Raw genomic sequence first — 18,717 nt, forward strand, 5'->3', positions numbered from 1 at the left:
TAACTCTCATTCTCTAAGCTATGGTGGCCAACAAGTCTTTATTAGTCTTAAATACAATGGCTGAAACACTGCTTTTACCAGTTTCATTACAGCAAGCATAGACACATGCATACTGTAAATTTAGAAGCAGGACAAACTGTCAGAATCCACTATCAACTGCAGTTTCCTTCTGCCTTCATTAGAAATTTCTTTCCTCCTCCGTTATTCTATGAAATACTACATTTGAAATGTAAATAACTGAGACTAAAATGTTTACAGACTACAACCTTAACTATTTTATTTATCCATTGCACTCTTTTTCTGCCTCTTTATCTTGATGATTCATTTTTATACTCTCAAATTCATTATCTTAAGCACTTCTTAAGTTTAAATACAGTGTTACAGGCAGTATTACCAATAAATAAATAGAACTATGTATTGAAGATAGATTTTATTAAAGTTCCAAACAAGCATGGTTAATATTTCCTCTATTTTGTAAGCTTCTTTCTTTTCTGAATGAGCTACTGCTAGACACAGGGTGAAATAATACTGGGTTGTTTACACTCTACCTTATCAGCAAAGTGTTGAATGATGAAAGATGTGTTTGACATCCTCGGCTTTTCAAAGAGTGCATTTTTATTGACAAAATTATTATATAGCTTTTGAAGCCAGTTTTCGTCTGTTCCATGAGGTAACTGTAAAAATGAGAAGTGCAATCTCTTTAGCAAAACTCTGATGGGCTGTTAAAAACAGCAAAACTGCTTACTATCAATAAATCCTGTCTGAATAATGCACCTTCAGTGAGTTATGAGGCCTGACAACAATGAGTTTTCTGTCTTTTCAGAACAGCCAGTGGCTCCCTGTAGCAGATAATTTTAAGAAAGAAGGTCATATTAATGTTAGCGTTAATTCTATGATGAGTCATAAATCATTTTGCCCTGAAAAGATGCTACCTGCAATAAGGGACAATCTGATCCCGCTAACAAGCAGAGTAACAGGCCAGCTAATGTCTTAGGGAATGCTCCCTAATTTCTCCCATATTACTCCATGGTTTGGATTCTGAGAAGTACAACTTGCCAATATCACCAGAGCATCTTTAACATACCATTTCATGAGGGCTGACCTTTCCCTGCCCTGTTCTTCACTGACAAAGCTACTTCAATAGGTTCTGAAACCTAAGGGAACTACATATACACAGAAGAAAAAAACAACAGATTCGGGAATTGCTACAGTTAGGAGAGAAGTACAGAGAAAAAGATAGTAAGACTAAAGAAGAAAAAGCAAAGATGTAGGTTTGGTGTGTTCAACAAGAACTGACAAAAAAGGAAAGGAAGACTGTTTTTTTGTACCAAAATTAGTGATTTGTGGAATAACTGAATTGTAGAAATATTGGTGTGAGAGATCCCTGGAGGCTGGGTAGTCCAAATTCCTGCTCAGAGCAAGACTACCACCAACACTAGATCAAGCTTCCGTTTGAACTCAGATCTCGGAATTATCCATGCACGGGGATCCCAGCAAACCGCTGCTTAACCTGTTCTAGTACTGTACTACCCTCACAGTGAAGAAACCTAGTTGCTGGGCTAGATCCTAGGTAAGAAACTAGTTTTAATGTCTTAATTTTATAAGATAAAAATAGACTTAAATGGCTTACAATTAAAATTACCAAACAGAGGGCAAACATGAATGTTCCTTTTACGAGAAAAATGCTCTACTTCCCCTTTAAAAGGAACAAAACATGGATTAACCCACAAGCTTTTTTATGAGCTCATAAATACAAGAACTTTTAAATTACCAAGCACTCTTCATCCAGAAGTTCTAAAATTCCCATTTTAGCTTCAATAAGGTCAATGACAGGCTGGTTGTCATAGAAGTCTATTAAAGTCCACGGGATATCTTCCTTCATATATTCTTCTTGTTCAAGTTTAAAGACATGCTAAACATGTGAAAATTATAAAAATGTAAGGTTATAATGAAGGAAGCAAATATAAACAATGTGTATATGTGCATATGTGCGATTGCATATGTAAGACAAACAAAATACTTATGTATTTTGTAGTACAGTATATGTCTGTCTTGTAAGAAAGTAAACATGGAAATTTTAGTTTATATATATATGTGTGTGTGTGTATATGTAAAATATTTTTATCTATTACTAGTTAGCCATTATCCAGAAACATCCATTACTCAAGTACAAATAACCTTTCCTAATATTCACCACTGATAATTTCAAAACTGAAGCAAAATAAGATAAAGAACTATAACAAATAAAAGATCATACCAGGTTGAATTGCTGTTGCAGTTTTTCATTAGCATAATTGATGCAAAACTGTTCAAAACTGTTCACATCAAACGTTTCAAAGCTGAAACACGTTGAATAAGAAAGAAAATAAGGTGATGAAAGACTATTGGAGAAAAAAAAAATCCCTTGACATTTAAATACAAACAGTAGTATCCTTGTAAGACTTTGGAGATATTCTAATATTTCTAAGAAAATCAAATAACCCTAAGACTAATGAAGACGCTAAGGCATTTCAAAACCTCCCCAGGAGTTAATGTTACCAGACGTAACAGAGCTAAAAACAACTAGAGTTAAATCTAAAAGTATCATATCTAAAGTTAAATTTAAACCTCATTCACAAAAAATACCAATATTTATAGTTGCCGAACTGTTCCACTACTCTGGATGCTAAAGAGCTTGCATGACTACAAGCTTTTAGTAAAACAAAACCCTCCAAATTCATTAACAGCACAAATTGAAAAGCACCTCTTATCAACTCCAAAGAAAAGGCACACCTTAAAATATTTTTTTTCCAGAGACATTCTTACCCATATATGTCCAAAACGCCAATAAAAGTATGTTGTTTGCCAGGGAACTGCAAAGCTTGGTTAATTCTTTCCACAATAAAGTCAAATAAATGAGAATAGATCTTCTTTGCCAGAGCATCCCTTGCATTTACAGCCTGAGCTCTTGTCATTGGCTTTATTACAGTCTCTGAGGTAGTGATAATTGTTCGGTGGCACAACCATTGTGCCATTTTGTCACAGTTTAAATCCAGAAGTTCACAGAATGTATTGAGATGTTTATCTTCCAGCTTTAAAGATGATAAATAAATATTATTAGATTCCATTTTATACTTCAACTGTTGCCTAGATAGTGAAATCCTGGCACCACTGACATCAAACTATGACTTTTATTTTTAGACAGACAAGGCTCTCTGTTTACTTCTTCATCTGGCAAAATATCAAGAGGACTTAAAGCAAGTAATACTGGATAGAGCTCCTGATATAGGAGAGAATAACTTAGACTGGATGAGATGCTTTGGATTAAGACATTGAAAGAAAAAGTTACTTTAATCTATGTTTAGGCGTCCTTGCTTTTTAGGCTTGCGTAATCTGCTGGGACACATTCTGAGCAGCTTTGACAATGTTGCTTCCTACATCCAGCAGATAGTCCCGAACAGCTTTTCCAACAGCTGTGGATCAATTGGATATGGGGTTCTCTTAGCCACATTTTGCTTTTTGTTCAGACTTTCTGAACCTGGGCACAAAACAGGATTCACATAAATGCTTGCTGTAATTCTATACAGATGAAGATAGAGCAATCTCTCAAGTGTAGTACATCTTTACAGCTACATAAATATATGTAGATTTAATGTTGCTCTGAGCCCCAGATATGAGAAAAACTATTGCTAAAGGACTTTTGGCATAGAATATAAAAGAAAATGATGGCATGTGAATGAGTTACTTCCTTACACTGATAGATGATCTTTCATCTCCAACAGCTGTTATTTCCACATTGCCTAAGTGTAGGATTGCTGCCAGCATTTTAAAAACATCCATCTGAAAATCCCCCTTCAGACCTAAAAAAACAATTCTTGATTATGTTAAATACTTAGAAACAGTACAATTAATTGAAATAGCACCATGCTGGATTAATTCCTTTGTTGTGTAGCCAAAAATTGTATAGCATCTCTGCAAACTATTACGCAAAGCCTTGGTTCTGTCTGCTTCGATGAGAGATTAGGCATAAACTCCTGTGCCTCCCCAAGTGCCAGTTCAAGTCTGATTTGGCTTTCACATAAGCCGTATAGTGGCAAAGAAGCTTCCAAATCCACTTCTCTCACAGCATGCTGGCTTAAGGGCCAAGCAGACTCCAGCCCTTAGTGATTTTGACCATTAACAATGAACACCAATTGCTAACAGCCACTTGCTCTTGCCTGGTACTTTTAAAACAGACCAACAGTAAGCTATGAAAGAAATTATTTGGGTAATTACTACTGAAGTTTTGGACATTTCAGAAACAATCTGCCTTTTTCCATTTCAGAAAAAAAAAACCCAAAAACAAAACCAGCAATTTTAAAATCTATTGAAAAGGTATTCCCAAGAATTTACCCAGTAAGGCAAATGTCTTCTGAGTCTCCACCATATTTACTCTGTCATCAACTCCTTCTATTACGGTGCTTCCACCCATTCTTGTGTAGGTAAATTCTTCTGCACTTCCTATAAATAAGAAGCAAAACTTGTAATGCTATAAAATTCGGGAGTGGTGATAGCCACTTGTTAAAGACTCTTGTACCATCAGAAAATTAAAGATGCTGTCAGATGACAGCTCTTCAGCAATGAGCTGGAGGTCCTCTTTTTCTAAGGGAAATCCATGTGCCTAACTCAGTTAAGCTGGCACAAATTAGTATTCCTAATTCCTAGCAATCTTAACACTTGATCTAATAAACAATCAGTAATAATGACTGAGTAAACATATACCTAAGCTCTGCTTCTCCCAGGTGTCATTAAAGCTTCTCTGTAGATAAATTAATCAAGCCTCTAAATGGTCATTATGGCACCTGTCACTACAGAAAGTATTAGAATAAGATTTTCAAAGACATTTAGGTACTTGACCATGCACTATTCAAGTTACTAGGGATTTGCTACCAAGTTCAATACAAGCAGGATTAATAGCTAAGTGACTTAAAAATGCAAGTCCCATTGTAAATCCGTGAGCTTTATGCTATAAAGCACTTAACATCCTAGCATTTGAAAATCCAATCTTCAAAATACTGCACTGCAAAAATGAAGAGTAGATTATTTTCTTGAGACCTACCCAATTTAAGATGCTTAAATTCAGGTTGCATAGCAGATGCACATAACTGATAAAATATATGGTAGTTTCTCTCATTCTCTGACTGTAAATTAAAGCAAAGAATACCATTACAGAAAGAAAAAAAACAACCCAAACACAACAAACAGAAGAACATTCGATATTTAACACTATTGGAAAGAGATAATGATACTTAAAGGCTAAATTCTGCTGCAACACAGTCTGTCAAACAAATTGCCCGATATTAAATTGGCATATCTTAGACTTCAACAAGAGCTTTGAAAGTGATAAATTTAAGTATACTTTATTTCCATTACCGATATACTGAGTTCTTCCCCCATGGCTGTTACTCTAGTAATTTCTTCAGCTTGAACAAACATCTACTAATAAGACAAACCATGTAATGAAAAACTGTGTAGGAGTGCCAGCTGAATCACTGCCCCGTGGTAACTCAGAAAACTCTCTATTTCCAAACCATCCTTCAAGGCAGCAGATATATGGAAGTATTGTTCATGGTACTTAAAAAGTTATAATAATACCAAAAAGGAAAACTTTGTAAAAGGTTTTATAAAATCAAATGCTTTCTTTAGTAGATTATCACAATTATGCTCTGACACTGTAATGAGTCATATGCAATTAGCCCTGGCCTTATAAACTTTCAGCCAGTTTTTTACTGAGACTCCCTCTGCCGTATATACACTGTTCCTTTCCAGATTCAGTCACAATAGTAACACGTGCCGTTTGTAAGTTATACTTCTTGCACTAATCTCAGTGAATTGTCCCTGAGATATATCCTCTACTTAACATAAGGAAGAACACAGAATAAATTAGTTTCTTATTATAAATAAGCTTAGCTCCTGTTAAAAAATAAATCAAACGCTAATTAGACATACGATTCAGAACTTCACATAACATCTTCTATATGAAACTAGTAAAAGGATAGTACATTAGCAGCTATACTGACATTGACTGTTTTTAACTTTATTTTACCTACCTGAAAGACAACTCTGGATTTCTCAAGCAGGTATGTTCTCATGTTGGCTCCAATGATTTGGTAACTCTGATCAAAACTAATTTCAGTGTATTTTCCAAATCGACTGCTATTATCGTTCCGTGTCGTTTTTGCATTGCCAACAGCCTACAAAAATCATCAACTTTTAGAATTTGTTTTACTTGCATGTTTCATAATAAAAACTTCGTCAAAACATGACTCAACTACAAGTTCCTAAAATCTAAGGTGCTCAAGGATCAATCTAACATTGAGCTCTGAGATTTAAATTTTGAAGCCCAAATTTGAAGATAAGCCTCAAGTCAAATAGTATAAGACTACATAAACTGAGAATTAGGGACAGTACATTTTCCCACCATAAGGAACCTTAACCAGTTTCTAGTCCAATTAATAAAAACAAACAACCAACTTACTTGTTCAATATTGTTTTTTCATCATCTAATTAACAGCATGTGGTCAAATAAAACTCTGGAGGCAAACTAGTGCCTCCAAAGGGCCACTGGTAAATTAGGTAAAACCTGGGTGTTCCTGAAGCCGATTACCTCTTTCCATCAGTAACATTCAGGGGCTAAACTTCTAATTTAGATATCTAACTCAGGCAGCTAAACATGCCTAAAGATTTCAAATGAAGATTCCCAGCAGCTCTCAGAATTCTTTCCTTGATGAGTACAGACTTGACAGATACTCTCTGAAACCTACCTCAGTTATTGGATTGGATGCCAGTACTTTATCCTCCACATGTGCATTGCTGCTGGACTTACTCACAGTGGCAAAGTATCTCATAGTGTATCTTGCAGACACAGTCTTTCCAGCTCCTGATTCTCCACTGACTATAATAGACTGATTTTTGTTATTTCTAAAACCAAATAATCAGACAGTTTAAATCAGACGTGTCTCAAATGCATGTATAAATGTAAGAATTATACATATAAAACAAACGTATGAAAACACAGCTGTGGTCAACTCTCGTATCAGTTCCGTCTTTCACCTGTTTGTCTGTTACTCCATTTTGCTGGTGATCTCCAGGCTGATGTCATTGCTATTCACTCAGTTAAGACAGTGTTTAGCCACAGGAATGAAAATAGTTATGAGTTTTAGAAATTCCTCAGCTGGTTAAGGAATTAATCCTTCTCTAGTTAAGTTAACCATTCAAAGGTATTCTTAATAGCCAATGGCACATACACAGTTAAATTAAATTACAATTAACACTGATCGCCACTAGACCTCAAGTGTTACTTATGGACATTAAGCAACATACTGAACCTTGCCATTTGCTTGTATGCTTCTTCTGCCACAGCAAATATATGTGGATCCATGTCCCCCATGTTTTGTCCACTGTATGCATGGATAATAGCATCTCCATATATCGGCAACTGTTTATAGGGGTTTATTGCAACCAAAATTATTCCTACAATGAAGTGTACAAAACAAAAATAAAAGACAGGTTAGTTCAATGAAATGCCAGTTTTCAGAAACAACACTTAAACTGAGACAAAATAGCAGCAGGAGTTCCTGAACAACAAAAAAGTCTACACCCATACAAAAATGAGTTAAAATACACTTGAGGAAAACATTACTCACATCATATTGCAAACTAATCCAAGACTTTTTTTAATTAAGATTTTTTTTTTTTAAAACACTGCATTTTAATTGGCTTACCACTATAGGTGTAGATAAGCTTAGACTCCACAAAACGAACTTTAAGATTGTGTAGAACAGCTGGTTCATGGAGATAACTAAGTGCAGTAAGATCATTTTCACCAACAAGTATGTCAGGATTTCGTAGTGGTGGCAAAGCAGTTGGATCAACAGGGTAATTCAGTTCCTGTCAACAAAAATGACTTGAAATATCATATAATGCATTATGTTTGCACAAACGCAAATTGATCTTCTACCTTTCCATGAAGTTACACGGTTGATGGAGCCCTGTTTCTGTGTTTCATCAATTCCATAGATCCCACAGAACTTAGGGGACCTGGAGATCATGAAAGGAAGATGGAGCTCTTTGTTGTTTATTAAAAGGAAAGCTACATTACCTTTATTTACAGTATTTTGTATTGAAATTTTTAAAAATGGGAAAGGTGTTTTGCACTCTAAGCACATGGATATTTCAAGTACAGATGAAAACGGCAGACCAACTGCAACTGAATGAAAGGAAACACCTATTCAGAACTTCAGTCAGCTCTAAAACTATCCTTACTTGCAACCGTTCAGTCTTCTTTACACAAAGTTTAAAACTCACTTCTGTTTCTTTCAACAAACCCATTTAATCATAACTTAATACTTGTCTTTACAGAACAGGAATGCAGAAATACTGTTTTCAAAACATTAAACCTGTAAAGAACTCAGATACTAAAATTAACAAATCTTACATAAAGCAACAACTTTAGGGAAAAAAAAGCACAGCTAGCTCTGTGATATAATTATGCCCGCCTTGCACTTCCAATTTACTTCAATTTAAGATGAGTTTCAGTGCTTGTTTCAGAAGTGAAGCAATCTTTCTTCTTTGAGGTTTGTGTTCTATACTCTTGTGATAACAGATAGTAGAATTGCACTCATCATATTTTTAGGTAACAGCTGTTTACTGTACAAATTTCAATATGATAAAATCCTGGTCATTGCACAGTTAGCACAAAAGACAGTATGGGCAAGTCATTTAGATCCCTTATGATGAGCCCTATGGTTCTACAGAAACATATCTCAGCAAACCCCACAATAATTAAGGCTTTTCTCCTTACAGTTCCATCTTCTAATTGCACATGGAGAAAACGGTCTCCAGCTTTGTAGTTTTTTGTGATTTCTGCAGACTGCCAAACTTCTTCATTATCAGGGATCCAAACCCTATTGTACTACAACAGAAAAACAAGATAATAGTCAGCTTAGCTACTATCGTAGTACCAGACTAGCATAAAAAAAAATAGTTTTCAAACAGCAAGTGCAACCTCAAAGCTGAACTGGATGCCAGGATTTTTTGGGATTATTATTAGCTCTGACCCTTTCAGCAGGCTATATTTTTGTGGTTTATTCTTCGTGAAAGAAAAAAAAAAAAAGAGCAGACTCATTAATGTCAGATATGCTTGTTCTACTGTTTAGTGTAAAGTCTGCAGAACAACAGAGTGCAGGAAGGTGAACAAGGGCCAGACTGTCACCAGGCTCTTCAAACCCTCCGACACTGAACAAGAAGAGTAAAATACACTTGTGGCAGAGAAGGAGGTTCCAAACGAGGAAGTACCAGAGAAAGCATCTTACTTAGCAGAATTTAGACAATCAATTCCCTGAACTCAAATATAGTATGCTGAACTTAAGAGCTTTTTGCCGTGAGCACAGATGGACACACAAGGACAAGACTGCGCAGTTACCTTTCTTCCAACAGGACTGAAGCACAGCCCCCGAACAGTATCTTCTCCTGTTCTAGGGCGAACTTCAAAGACTACCAGCAGGTTTCTTTCTTTACAAGAAATCAGCTGGTTTAGCTGAACTCAGTCCCAGTAAGGTACTGTAGCTCTGTCTCAGGAAAAAAACAACCCTTCTAAAAGCACTTACACGCAATGGAAGCAGATGAATTGTGATTTTCTTTTTAGGTATTTGAAGAACCAGACCAACAGAACTACCTCTAGCCTTCTGAGGCATAAATGTTTGAATGTAAATTATGCTGTTTGAACCACGTAGTGCTCCTATGCTGAAGTTAAAATGCTGAAGCATTAGCAACATCTTTAAACGCTCTGCCCTAGAAGCTCTAGGAAACAGCATTCCTTAAAGGACATAACAGAGCTGGCAACCTCAGTAAGTCAGGAATTTCTTCACTGATGTGGAGTGTGTCATCCTCATCCTGCCAGGGTTTGACAAAGTGGCATCATCCCTAAAAGTCTCCCTAATGCATCAACTATGCATTAACAGATACTGTTTTTAGTAACATTGAAATCACTTCTGTTCAGGGATTTGCAGTTCGAGATCACTTCTGACACGTCACCATCTTCCTTAAATCTTGATGCAAAATATTCTTTATACTATATAGCATGTACCTCAGATGGCAATGAAAATAACACTGAAGACTATATTTGGATGTAAGGAGAGAACAGGAGGAAGGACAGTAATGTCAGGAAAAAAGCCTGAAAATCACTAGTACATGCTAGTACTGAGTTTCTTATGGGCCATCTCTCCTCTAATTTGTGATAAAGTAACACTAGAGCACAGAACCATTCAGTCCCTACTTGTACAAGCCGCCATGTCACATAATCTTCCAGCATCTGTTTTGATAGCCAGAACCTTTCATTTAATTCCCCCACCCTAGCTATATTCATGGTCAGTTAAGCCAACTGTGTTTAAATAAACCCGTGTGAACTGCTGCAGCTGCTTATTTGAAAAATTAACATTAGTCAAGGACTTCATGAAGTGTTAGCATACCCACAGATACCTTGGAGACTCATATACCTTCTTACTTTGGTGTTGCAACTGTTGTTTTTGGCACAAATTACTTTCTTCCTCTCTAATTTGGAGGAAGCCCTGGAAGCTCCAGCAGATCCTCAGAACATGGGGGTCTCTGGCCCAAGAGCCCCACTGAACACACTGCCAATAGTGGGTGCCTACGAAGGTCCCTACAGACTGCACTGTACCTCAACAGTAGCTTTCTCAACTCTAATCCCTGAGGATCAACACCAAACAACTTAGGGTAAGAGGTAATTTTGAAGGGATGTACTGCAAGTTAGCTTGGGTTGCTCAGTGACCTCTCCGGTTGAGTTTTCAGCATGTCTTAAGGATGGAGAGTGACCTTTCTGGTCAACCACATGCCAGCCTGGCATTTATGTCAGGTGATGAACACTAATCAAAACCTCACTCTCTTTCATGATACCTCTTTGCTGATGCCTTCAGCATGATGGACTTTTTTCATACAATATCCAAAAATCACAAGGACCTTTTCTAAACAACCCCAAACCACCACAATGACAATGTTTTCATCTATCTGACCACAGGGAGAAAAATCCAACTTCACAGATACCTATTTAATGGGCAAATGAAAGACATGGCTAAATGAAATCAGTTTTAACTTTGCTTTTTCCATATGTTTCTAAGTATAAATTGACTTTTGTGTCACTCCTACACTACACTGATTTCCTGGCTTATAAAAAAATACTTACCTATTCACAGTTGTTAAACTGAATTCTTTATTTGCTGTTATTCTATGCGAGTCAAGAATATCACCACCAAATAGCCTCAGGGGCACACAGCACGTTCTCATGTAAGAAAGTGAACTGCACTAGGCCACAGACAAGAAAGGGAGGAAAAAGCATGTGATCAAAGTACTGATTCTTCAGAAAAGGTCCCTACAGTTCCAGGAGCCTCCATTGGCAAATGTACCCAGCCTACCAAAGCTCTCCTTCTCCAAACCCTGCCTTACAAGTAAACAGAAGAGAGTTTGCTCATTTTCATATCAAGTTACACCACACTCCTTCCTCCCCTTCACCTGCCTCACATTATTCCCAATTAAAAAAAACCCGTTTGTTCTTTCAGCTGCTCAGAGTGTGGTACTAACACAACAAACGAATAAATACCAGTGCAGCACAAGGCTAAATAGGAGTTTATTACGGCAGCTGCTTTTACGATAGAAGATTAGTAACATATGCATGGTATTTTTGATATTTAAAGCTAAGCAAACAAGTTATACCTCACAACACGCTGGTGACAGCAGGAAAAGTGGGAAAAATTGTACAAAAAAATACAGCAGATGCATTACGGAGGAAGAATCTTTGCTTTAGTGCCAGGTTCTGCCAAACGAATTCAGTATTTGCGTAACAAAAAGAGTGAACGCTCCATGATTAAGTGGCCAGGGAAGTGCTGCTAAAATTTTAAAATTGTCTAATCGCTGGCTAGCACATCAGAGACCATACGGGTAAAGACCAAAAGCCTCAAAAAATAAGTATTCCTCTCAAAAAGAAGTATTTTCCCATGCCGCCCTGGATTTCACAGCTGCTCGGAGGTGCTCCAGCTCAGCTGCCCGGCACAGGCGATGCTTTACACACAGCGGGGACCCGCTCCCGCCGTCAGGTCCAAACCAGCGAACTCTGACAATAACATAAGCGACTCGACATTTTAATGCCCCGCCGCCGCAACCCCGGAAAGCCCAAAAAGCACAAGCACGCTGCGGCGGCTTGGCACTGCTCGCCCGGCCTGGTCGCCTCCTTCCCTCTCCTTCCCCCCGCGGGCGGCCGTCGCCCCCTCAGCGGGCGCGGGAAGAGCCGCCCCCGCCATGGCGGGCCAGCACCTCTCAGGGCCGCTCCCCGCCCCGCTCACCTGGGTGTAGAGCTCGGCCAGCGCCATGGGGGCAGAGCCGCCGCCGCTGCTCCGGGCCGCCGGCGGGGAGAGACGTGGAGCGGCAGGTTCCGCAGGGCGCAGGCGGCCGCGGTCCGCCCCTGAGGCGTGGGGAAGCGGCCCGGATCCTGGGCCTGTCCCACCCGGGCACGGCCCTTTCCCGCCGAAGAGGAAGGCGGTTCCCCGCCCTCGGCACAGCTGAGGCGGTCGCTCGCCTCAGAGCCCCGCGGCACCTGGTTGAAGCATTCCTACACGCGTGGGGCGTTATAAAACGCAGGCAGCTTACACGCTAGCTCCCAATTCTGACCGGTACGTAAGTACCATGGCGATGAGGAGCTGGCCCCGTCACTGTATTGGCAAAGCTGGCATCGTGGGTACACCTTGAGGGATCAGGAGTAATGGCCACTTTCGCTGCCAGAGGCAGCATGAGGGAGCCATTGCTGACCGAGTAGGGAAAAACAGCGGAAACATCATTCACCTTCCTGTAAGAGACCATGAAGGAGTTTCTCTAACAAACTTAGAATAAGACAAAAATAAACAACTCAGAATTTGTTTAGTGAGCTTTAGGGCACTAATAGGTATTATATTTAAATAGCCTTTATGAGAAAGAAGAGTTGAATAAACATCGTACACCAGGTGTTGGCAGGTGGATACGTGCCCAGAGGCCCACTAGCCCTACCTGCCTGCCTGGCACCGAGGAGCTTTCATGGCACAGAAGACAATGCAAATCTTAATTCTTATTTCCAATAACACTTAATATTTGGTGACAAAAGCCGTAACAGAACTGGGTTATGTCAAACAAAATACTTTCAACTACGCACAGCAGCTTATGGCACACTGTCAGGAGCTGGGTGTGTATTTTAACCAACTCCCCTGACAGCGCCAAGTCTGCCTTGAAGGTAAAGGGAACCTGTGTGATCATCTGGGGCCTATGCCAGCACACAGCTTATGAACAACCAACCAAACAAGCAAACAAAAAAAGTCCAAAACAAATCTTACAGTTGTATTTTTATTTGGACATTTTCCAGTGATAGCTATTAGGCTACAGTTTTTATGATGCATACATTTACTAAGTACAACATCAGACACTACAACAGATCAGAGCTCAGGTCATTCTGACAATGTTTTGGTTTTCATCTATGTACTGTAGTGGCATCGAGTGAAAACCTATGTTTAAAGGCTTTTATTTATCACATGAAGTATCAGCATCTTAAAAAAACAAGTGTTTACTCATAGTTTTTGTATGGTATTTGAAATGTGTTCCGTTTAAATCACAAATTACACAGACCTTCAAATTGCAAATGCTGGTGTTTCCAAGTTGGGAACAAATGTTACTGGATATCAATCCACTTTTCAGCATTGAAGTTGATCCTATTTTTTCCTGTGATAGACAGAATACATCAATTGCATTTAATGGACTCAAGCACTTTCACATTCCATCCCAGATTGAAGTCTGAGAACCAATTTTTCAAAATTTGGATAGAAGACTGTGTCCTAAACATCAGAATAAAATGATCACTGGAATAAAAATACACCAAACTGAATGAGGTAATTATTGTGCAAAATCTCTAGAATAACTGTATCTAATTCTAAGGGGTCATTGACAAGTATTTTTCCAGCATCTGATAAAATCTATCATAGCAATAGATAATAAATTAAAATATAAAAGATATGTCCACATTAAAAGGGCATAACAATGATTCAAAGGAAAAAAAAAGTTGCTAAAATAATTCTGCACTATATTCCATGGTTAAAGAGATATTAGTCCTAAAGTGAAAGATATATTATACATTGACACTAAAATTTTACTTCTGAAAAGTGCATGTAAAATACTGCCATGTAAAACATTGGATGAATTACCAATTACACATCTATTCCAACTTAAAAATATTTTCCTTTAAAACATGTCAAGCAGCATATACTTTTAATGTGATATAAAAGTAATACCAGTCAAACCATTGAGTTTAAGGATAACACCTATAAATTACTAACCACTACTGTTTTTAAGGAAACAAGATACAATAAGGCTTTTTACAGGTAAACAAACTTAAAAAATAAACAAAAATACATTTAGGCATATATTTTAATACACTAATGCTTAAGTAGTAGATATATTTCCTGATCTACAGTATGAACATACTGTAATGCCAATTGTGTGTTTTTCAATGGGAGAAAAAGTCTGTAGGTCAGCGTGTTCTCACGTTGTTTTCTTTCCTAACCTCGTTACTGGATGTGAAGGCTTTCCCATTACATTCTCACAAGTACAGTACCCCTAACAGTCTGAAAACTACATTATACCTTATTTGGAGCTGCTTAACAGCGGCTGTAGTTTCAGAAAGCAAGTAACAGTTGAAAAAAAGAATGTTTGGTATACCATGCACAGGAAAACAATCTAAATCATCTAGCAAAGATAATTGAAAACATGTACGCAATGCAGTATTAGGTTCTTGGAAGTACTAACATGATCCATCAAACATAATACAGGGCATACACATTTGAAAATAAGATGACATAAGCATCTTAAAATGATACTGACAAAGTTTACGTTGTCTTTACTACCGATTTTAGCAACCATACAAACAGCATGTCTACCTCTCAAGTAAAACAACTGAAATGTTTTGGTCTGCTTAACAGCATTTTTTTTTCTGTGAGTTTGCAGGCAAACAGATTAGTACCAAATAGTCTAATAGTGTACCTCTAGATTATTTCTCAATATTTTAAAAGAAATTAATGTTAATGCTAAAGTTGCTAATTATTATAATACATTAAAAATATTGCACAATACAATTGAGCAACCTGTGTGGCTTTTTTTTCCATGTGTATTTGAGCCATACACCACAAACTACCAGTTTTAAAGTTCAGAACTGGAACGTTAAACAAGGCTTCTGCACTTCGGTTGCACATTGTGAAATGTGAATTCTATACAGAAGATCCAAGATATGTAAGACAGAAAAGTCTTTCCAGTAAGATGTGCAATATCCAAAATAACTCAGTTTCTCATTATGCACTCTAGATCTCCGACCATTAAATCAGCATGAATCATGGTCAAATGACAGCATCATAGTCAAAACCTACTTAAACATTCTTGTTAGTCAACCTTTCACAGAATAAGAGCCTTGGGCTACTGCAGAAATTTTCTATTAAAGTTCTTCCTCTCAAATTCCAGTACAAAAGAATACTTTTTTCTTTTTTTTTTTTTTTTTTTTAAGCGGCAACAAAACAAGAGATTATACTCAGAATACACACTGTCATATCTGGGGTCTACAAACGAAGAAGAACATTAGACAGACTACAAAATCTAAATAAATACTAAAATCATTATTGTCTTCTCATAATTTGCTTCAGGATTCTGTGTTTTTAGCTAACTACTTCCAAAAATAACTAAACATGTAATTTCCAGTGTGCTACTTGTGCTTAGTTACCATTTTACTCTACAGGTGTTATTTGATACCATTTGCAAAAATCCAGTTAAAGTAACAGACTGCATTGGACTGTAAATAAGGTTGACAACAAAAAATGAAATATCTTATTTTTAGTGCTTAGTATGATACTGTCATACATTTAAAAGAAAATATGCAGCAGCAATTTAGTATGCTTGGTAAACTACAGTACTAACAAATGAACACCTAAGTTATAGCATATAGTGAGCTAAAAGACTTACCACTAGAATTTATGTCAAACTGACATAAATAAGGAAGTGGTTTAAGAAATCATTTTATATATTGCCAGTTTGTGTTTCTCCATTCCAGTTTTTACAAATTAAATGTAACAGGCTCCCAAGTGACTGTGTATTCTACTACAAAATGCCTTACTTTCAAGTCTTCCATGTTCAGGACTGTGACTGTCCCTGGTGGTCCCTGCCTATAAGAAGATTACATATGGAGTTTAATTTACACTATTTAAATATGTTACTAAAGATCTAAAAATGTCTCTAGACAGCTGAAGACACAATTTTTGTCCAAACCTGATTTCCATGTTCTGGAAATGTATGAATCAGTGATGTCCTCGTAAATGCAATGAGTGAACACAAATGCACATCTTTCTGTTAGCCTTCAATCTGTGGTGCTGTTACGTAGTTTTCCAGCTACTTTTACTACAGATCTGGGCATATATTGACTGTTGGTTCATAAAATGTGTTTTCAGTGGCTCACTATGTCTTAACAGATAAAGATATCAGGCAACTGGTTCTCCATCTAACACTGACAGTACATCCTTCGGATCAGACACGTGATATGAAGCCCAGGCCCAAGCTGGCTGGGATCTGAATGGTTTCTAATGCCAGAGAGGATGGGTTAAATGGAAAAGTAACAGGGAAGATGTGTTTAGCATCCATGAGCAACTGAGGAGAGTCCTTCCTGTCTCGCAGACGCATCTGCAAAGATAAGAAAGTGATTGTGTTAGCATTTAGCTACTTCATTGGTAATAATCATCTTGCAAAGAGGTAGTATTTAATCTGTGCTTGCAGATACACCTGTGTGTACAGACACACACTCTGTGCTAATTTGACCCAACACATTTGCAACAATTGTGCCATTAAACTGTAGATATTTTCGTCATTTTCGGTTCTGCATATCTTCCCCTTACAATGCAATCTGAAGATATTTAGATTCCCTGCAAAAGGAAGAATTTGCCCACAATCTAGTAACTGTATCTTTTCAGTATGTGGAACTATAGCTTTAACTCTGTTCTACCTTCCCAATCTCCCTTATCCTGCTAATAATGTAATTCGATTTCTAACAGACCAGAAAGATCATCATTATTTTGTTCTACTGGCTCCTTTTCTTTGGAGTTTTCAAAGTGTTTAATTTTCATCTATATATAAAACTAGAAGGGTTAAATGAAAAACTTTGGAATAAACATAGGCCTTGGTTTTCAAAGCAGTTGGAACTTCTCATGCAGACACAGGTTTGACAAAAGTAAATTTGCATATATAAATGTGACTACTTGAAAAGTTGGCATACAAGTGTGTTTATATACACAAAGATGTATAAACACAAAAACCTCTCACCTTCCAAAAATCTCATACATACTGACATGGAAACGCACATTTTCATGCAAGTCTGGAGGCAGTAAATTGTGGTTGCTTAAAATTTTAAGGCTGACATCACCTTTTCAACATAGCTAAAAACGGTAGCTAAAAAGCCTAGTTTACTTCAGATTGCTGCATGTATTTCAGGACACAAGCTATTTTGGCTTATCAGAGGGTTTCTTAGAAATAGGCAAATGATTTTTGATGCAAAGATATAGCCATACCTGTATTGTACGTATAAATGATACCAAGACTCTCTCTTCAAACTCATTAACTGGAGTATACAAATTCAGGACTTTTACAATCTGTGAAGAGGAACAACCATTCTTAGGTTCATTTTATTAATGAATCAACATATGCATCCATGGTTACTAATAACTTACTTTTTAAATTAGCTATTTGTTATTTTTTGCTTTATTGATTCATACAGAATTCCATCACCTGCTTAATGCTATGTTATACAGCTGACTCCTTCAGAACATGTGTTCTTTGGAGGTAGAAACTCAAAATTTCTACATGTGTGTAGAAAATACAAAACTATGGAAAAATCAGATTATAAGTAACTGATTGTGTTCCTACACCCCCTGGAAACATGCTGTATTTCTTACCCTAATTTTGACCCTGTAATTATGACCTGTAGCTTCCATTCAGAAGAGTCTGATTACTTCACTGTTTTTCAAGAGACTGAGATATTTCTCTAAAAATAGGGCTAAAACCACCAAAGGAAAGAAATGCATCACAGAGACTTTAAATAATAATATGGGTTAAACCTGTAAAACTTATAAAATATTCTCTCTGTTTTTTTACATCATTCTCTTAAAAAAAACAGAGCACTTTTTAACAAAGTTAAAACACTGAAAGCATGTGGAATTTTAGCTTTGTACTGAAATAAGAAGTTAACAGATTTTCCAGCGATGTGAATTTCTAAATCAAAACGGCTATGCAACCGCTAGTGCCAACACCATTGTGAAAGAAACGGAGAAATTTCTTCCTTTTCCTGATGGGACTGTTCAGTAATCAAAGACGCTTGGATCCATTTATGTCTGTACAAGCTCTATGCAAATGTAGCACATTTAAAAAACAAAGTTCAACTTATCTGTACAAAATCTAAGCTTTCATAAATAGAAGTCTTCAGCTGTTCACTGAGATACACTTGGTTCAGCCTTCTGAGACTAATGGGTACAGTAAATTAACACTTTTGTTTGCAGACCCTGAGACAACAGCTCTGTGTCAACTGTCCTAACTTAATGGGATACTAACCCTGATAGTAGAAAGCTCATTTCCCAGTATCGTAGGCAG

The 18,717-nt window shown here is 37.3% G+C and overlaps 2 protein-coding genes across 2 annotated transcripts in view; both read right to left on the minus strand.

Annotated features, from left to right (window-relative positions):
* The window catches only part of MYO5C (myosin VC), a gene marked incomplete at both ends in the record, with an annotated part of 34,627 nt that extends 22,229 nt beyond the window's left edge, over nt 1–12,398 (minus strand). Inside the window, 13 exons of the mRNA XM_082005201.1 lie at nt 549–674; nt 1,772–1,912; nt 2,258–2,339; nt 2,806–3,071; nt 3,733–3,839; nt 4,372–4,479; nt 5,078–5,159; nt 6,069–6,212; nt 6,783–6,939; nt 7,347–7,491; nt 7,743–7,908; nt 8,822–8,932; nt 12,372–12,398. Of these exons, the coding sequence (XP_081861327.1) occupies nt 549–674; nt 1,772–1,912; nt 2,258–2,339; nt 2,806–3,071; nt 3,733–3,839; nt 4,372–4,479; nt 5,078–5,159; nt 6,069–6,212; nt 6,783–6,939; nt 7,347–7,491; nt 7,743–7,908; nt 8,822–8,932; nt 12,372–12,398 (1,662 nt within the window). The remainder of the gene's footprint in view (nt 1–548; nt 675–1,771; nt 1,913–2,257; nt 2,340–2,805; nt 3,072–3,732; nt 3,840–4,371; nt 4,480–5,077; nt 5,160–6,068; nt 6,213–6,782; nt 6,940–7,346; nt 7,492–7,742; nt 7,909–8,821; nt 8,933–12,371) is intronic.
* Nucleotides 12,399–16,608: 4,210 nt separating this feature from the next.
* MYO5A (myosin VA) overlaps nt 16,609–18,717 on the minus strand; it is a gene marked incomplete at both ends in the record, with an annotated part of 101,240 nt that continues 99,131 nt past the window's right edge. The window contains 2 exons of the mRNA XM_082005200.1: nt 16,609–16,761; nt 17,643–17,723. Of these exons, the coding sequence (XP_081861326.1) occupies nt 16,609–16,761; nt 17,643–17,723 (234 nt within the window). The remainder of the gene's footprint in view (nt 16,762–17,642; nt 17,724–18,717) is intronic.

This window comes from Phaethon aethereus (genome assembly GCF_964289735.1).
Source record: "Phaethon aethereus genome assembly, chromosome: 12".
NCBI classification, from domain to species: Eukaryota; Metazoa; Chordata; class Aves; order Phaethontiformes; family Phaethontidae; genus Phaethon; species Phaethon aethereus.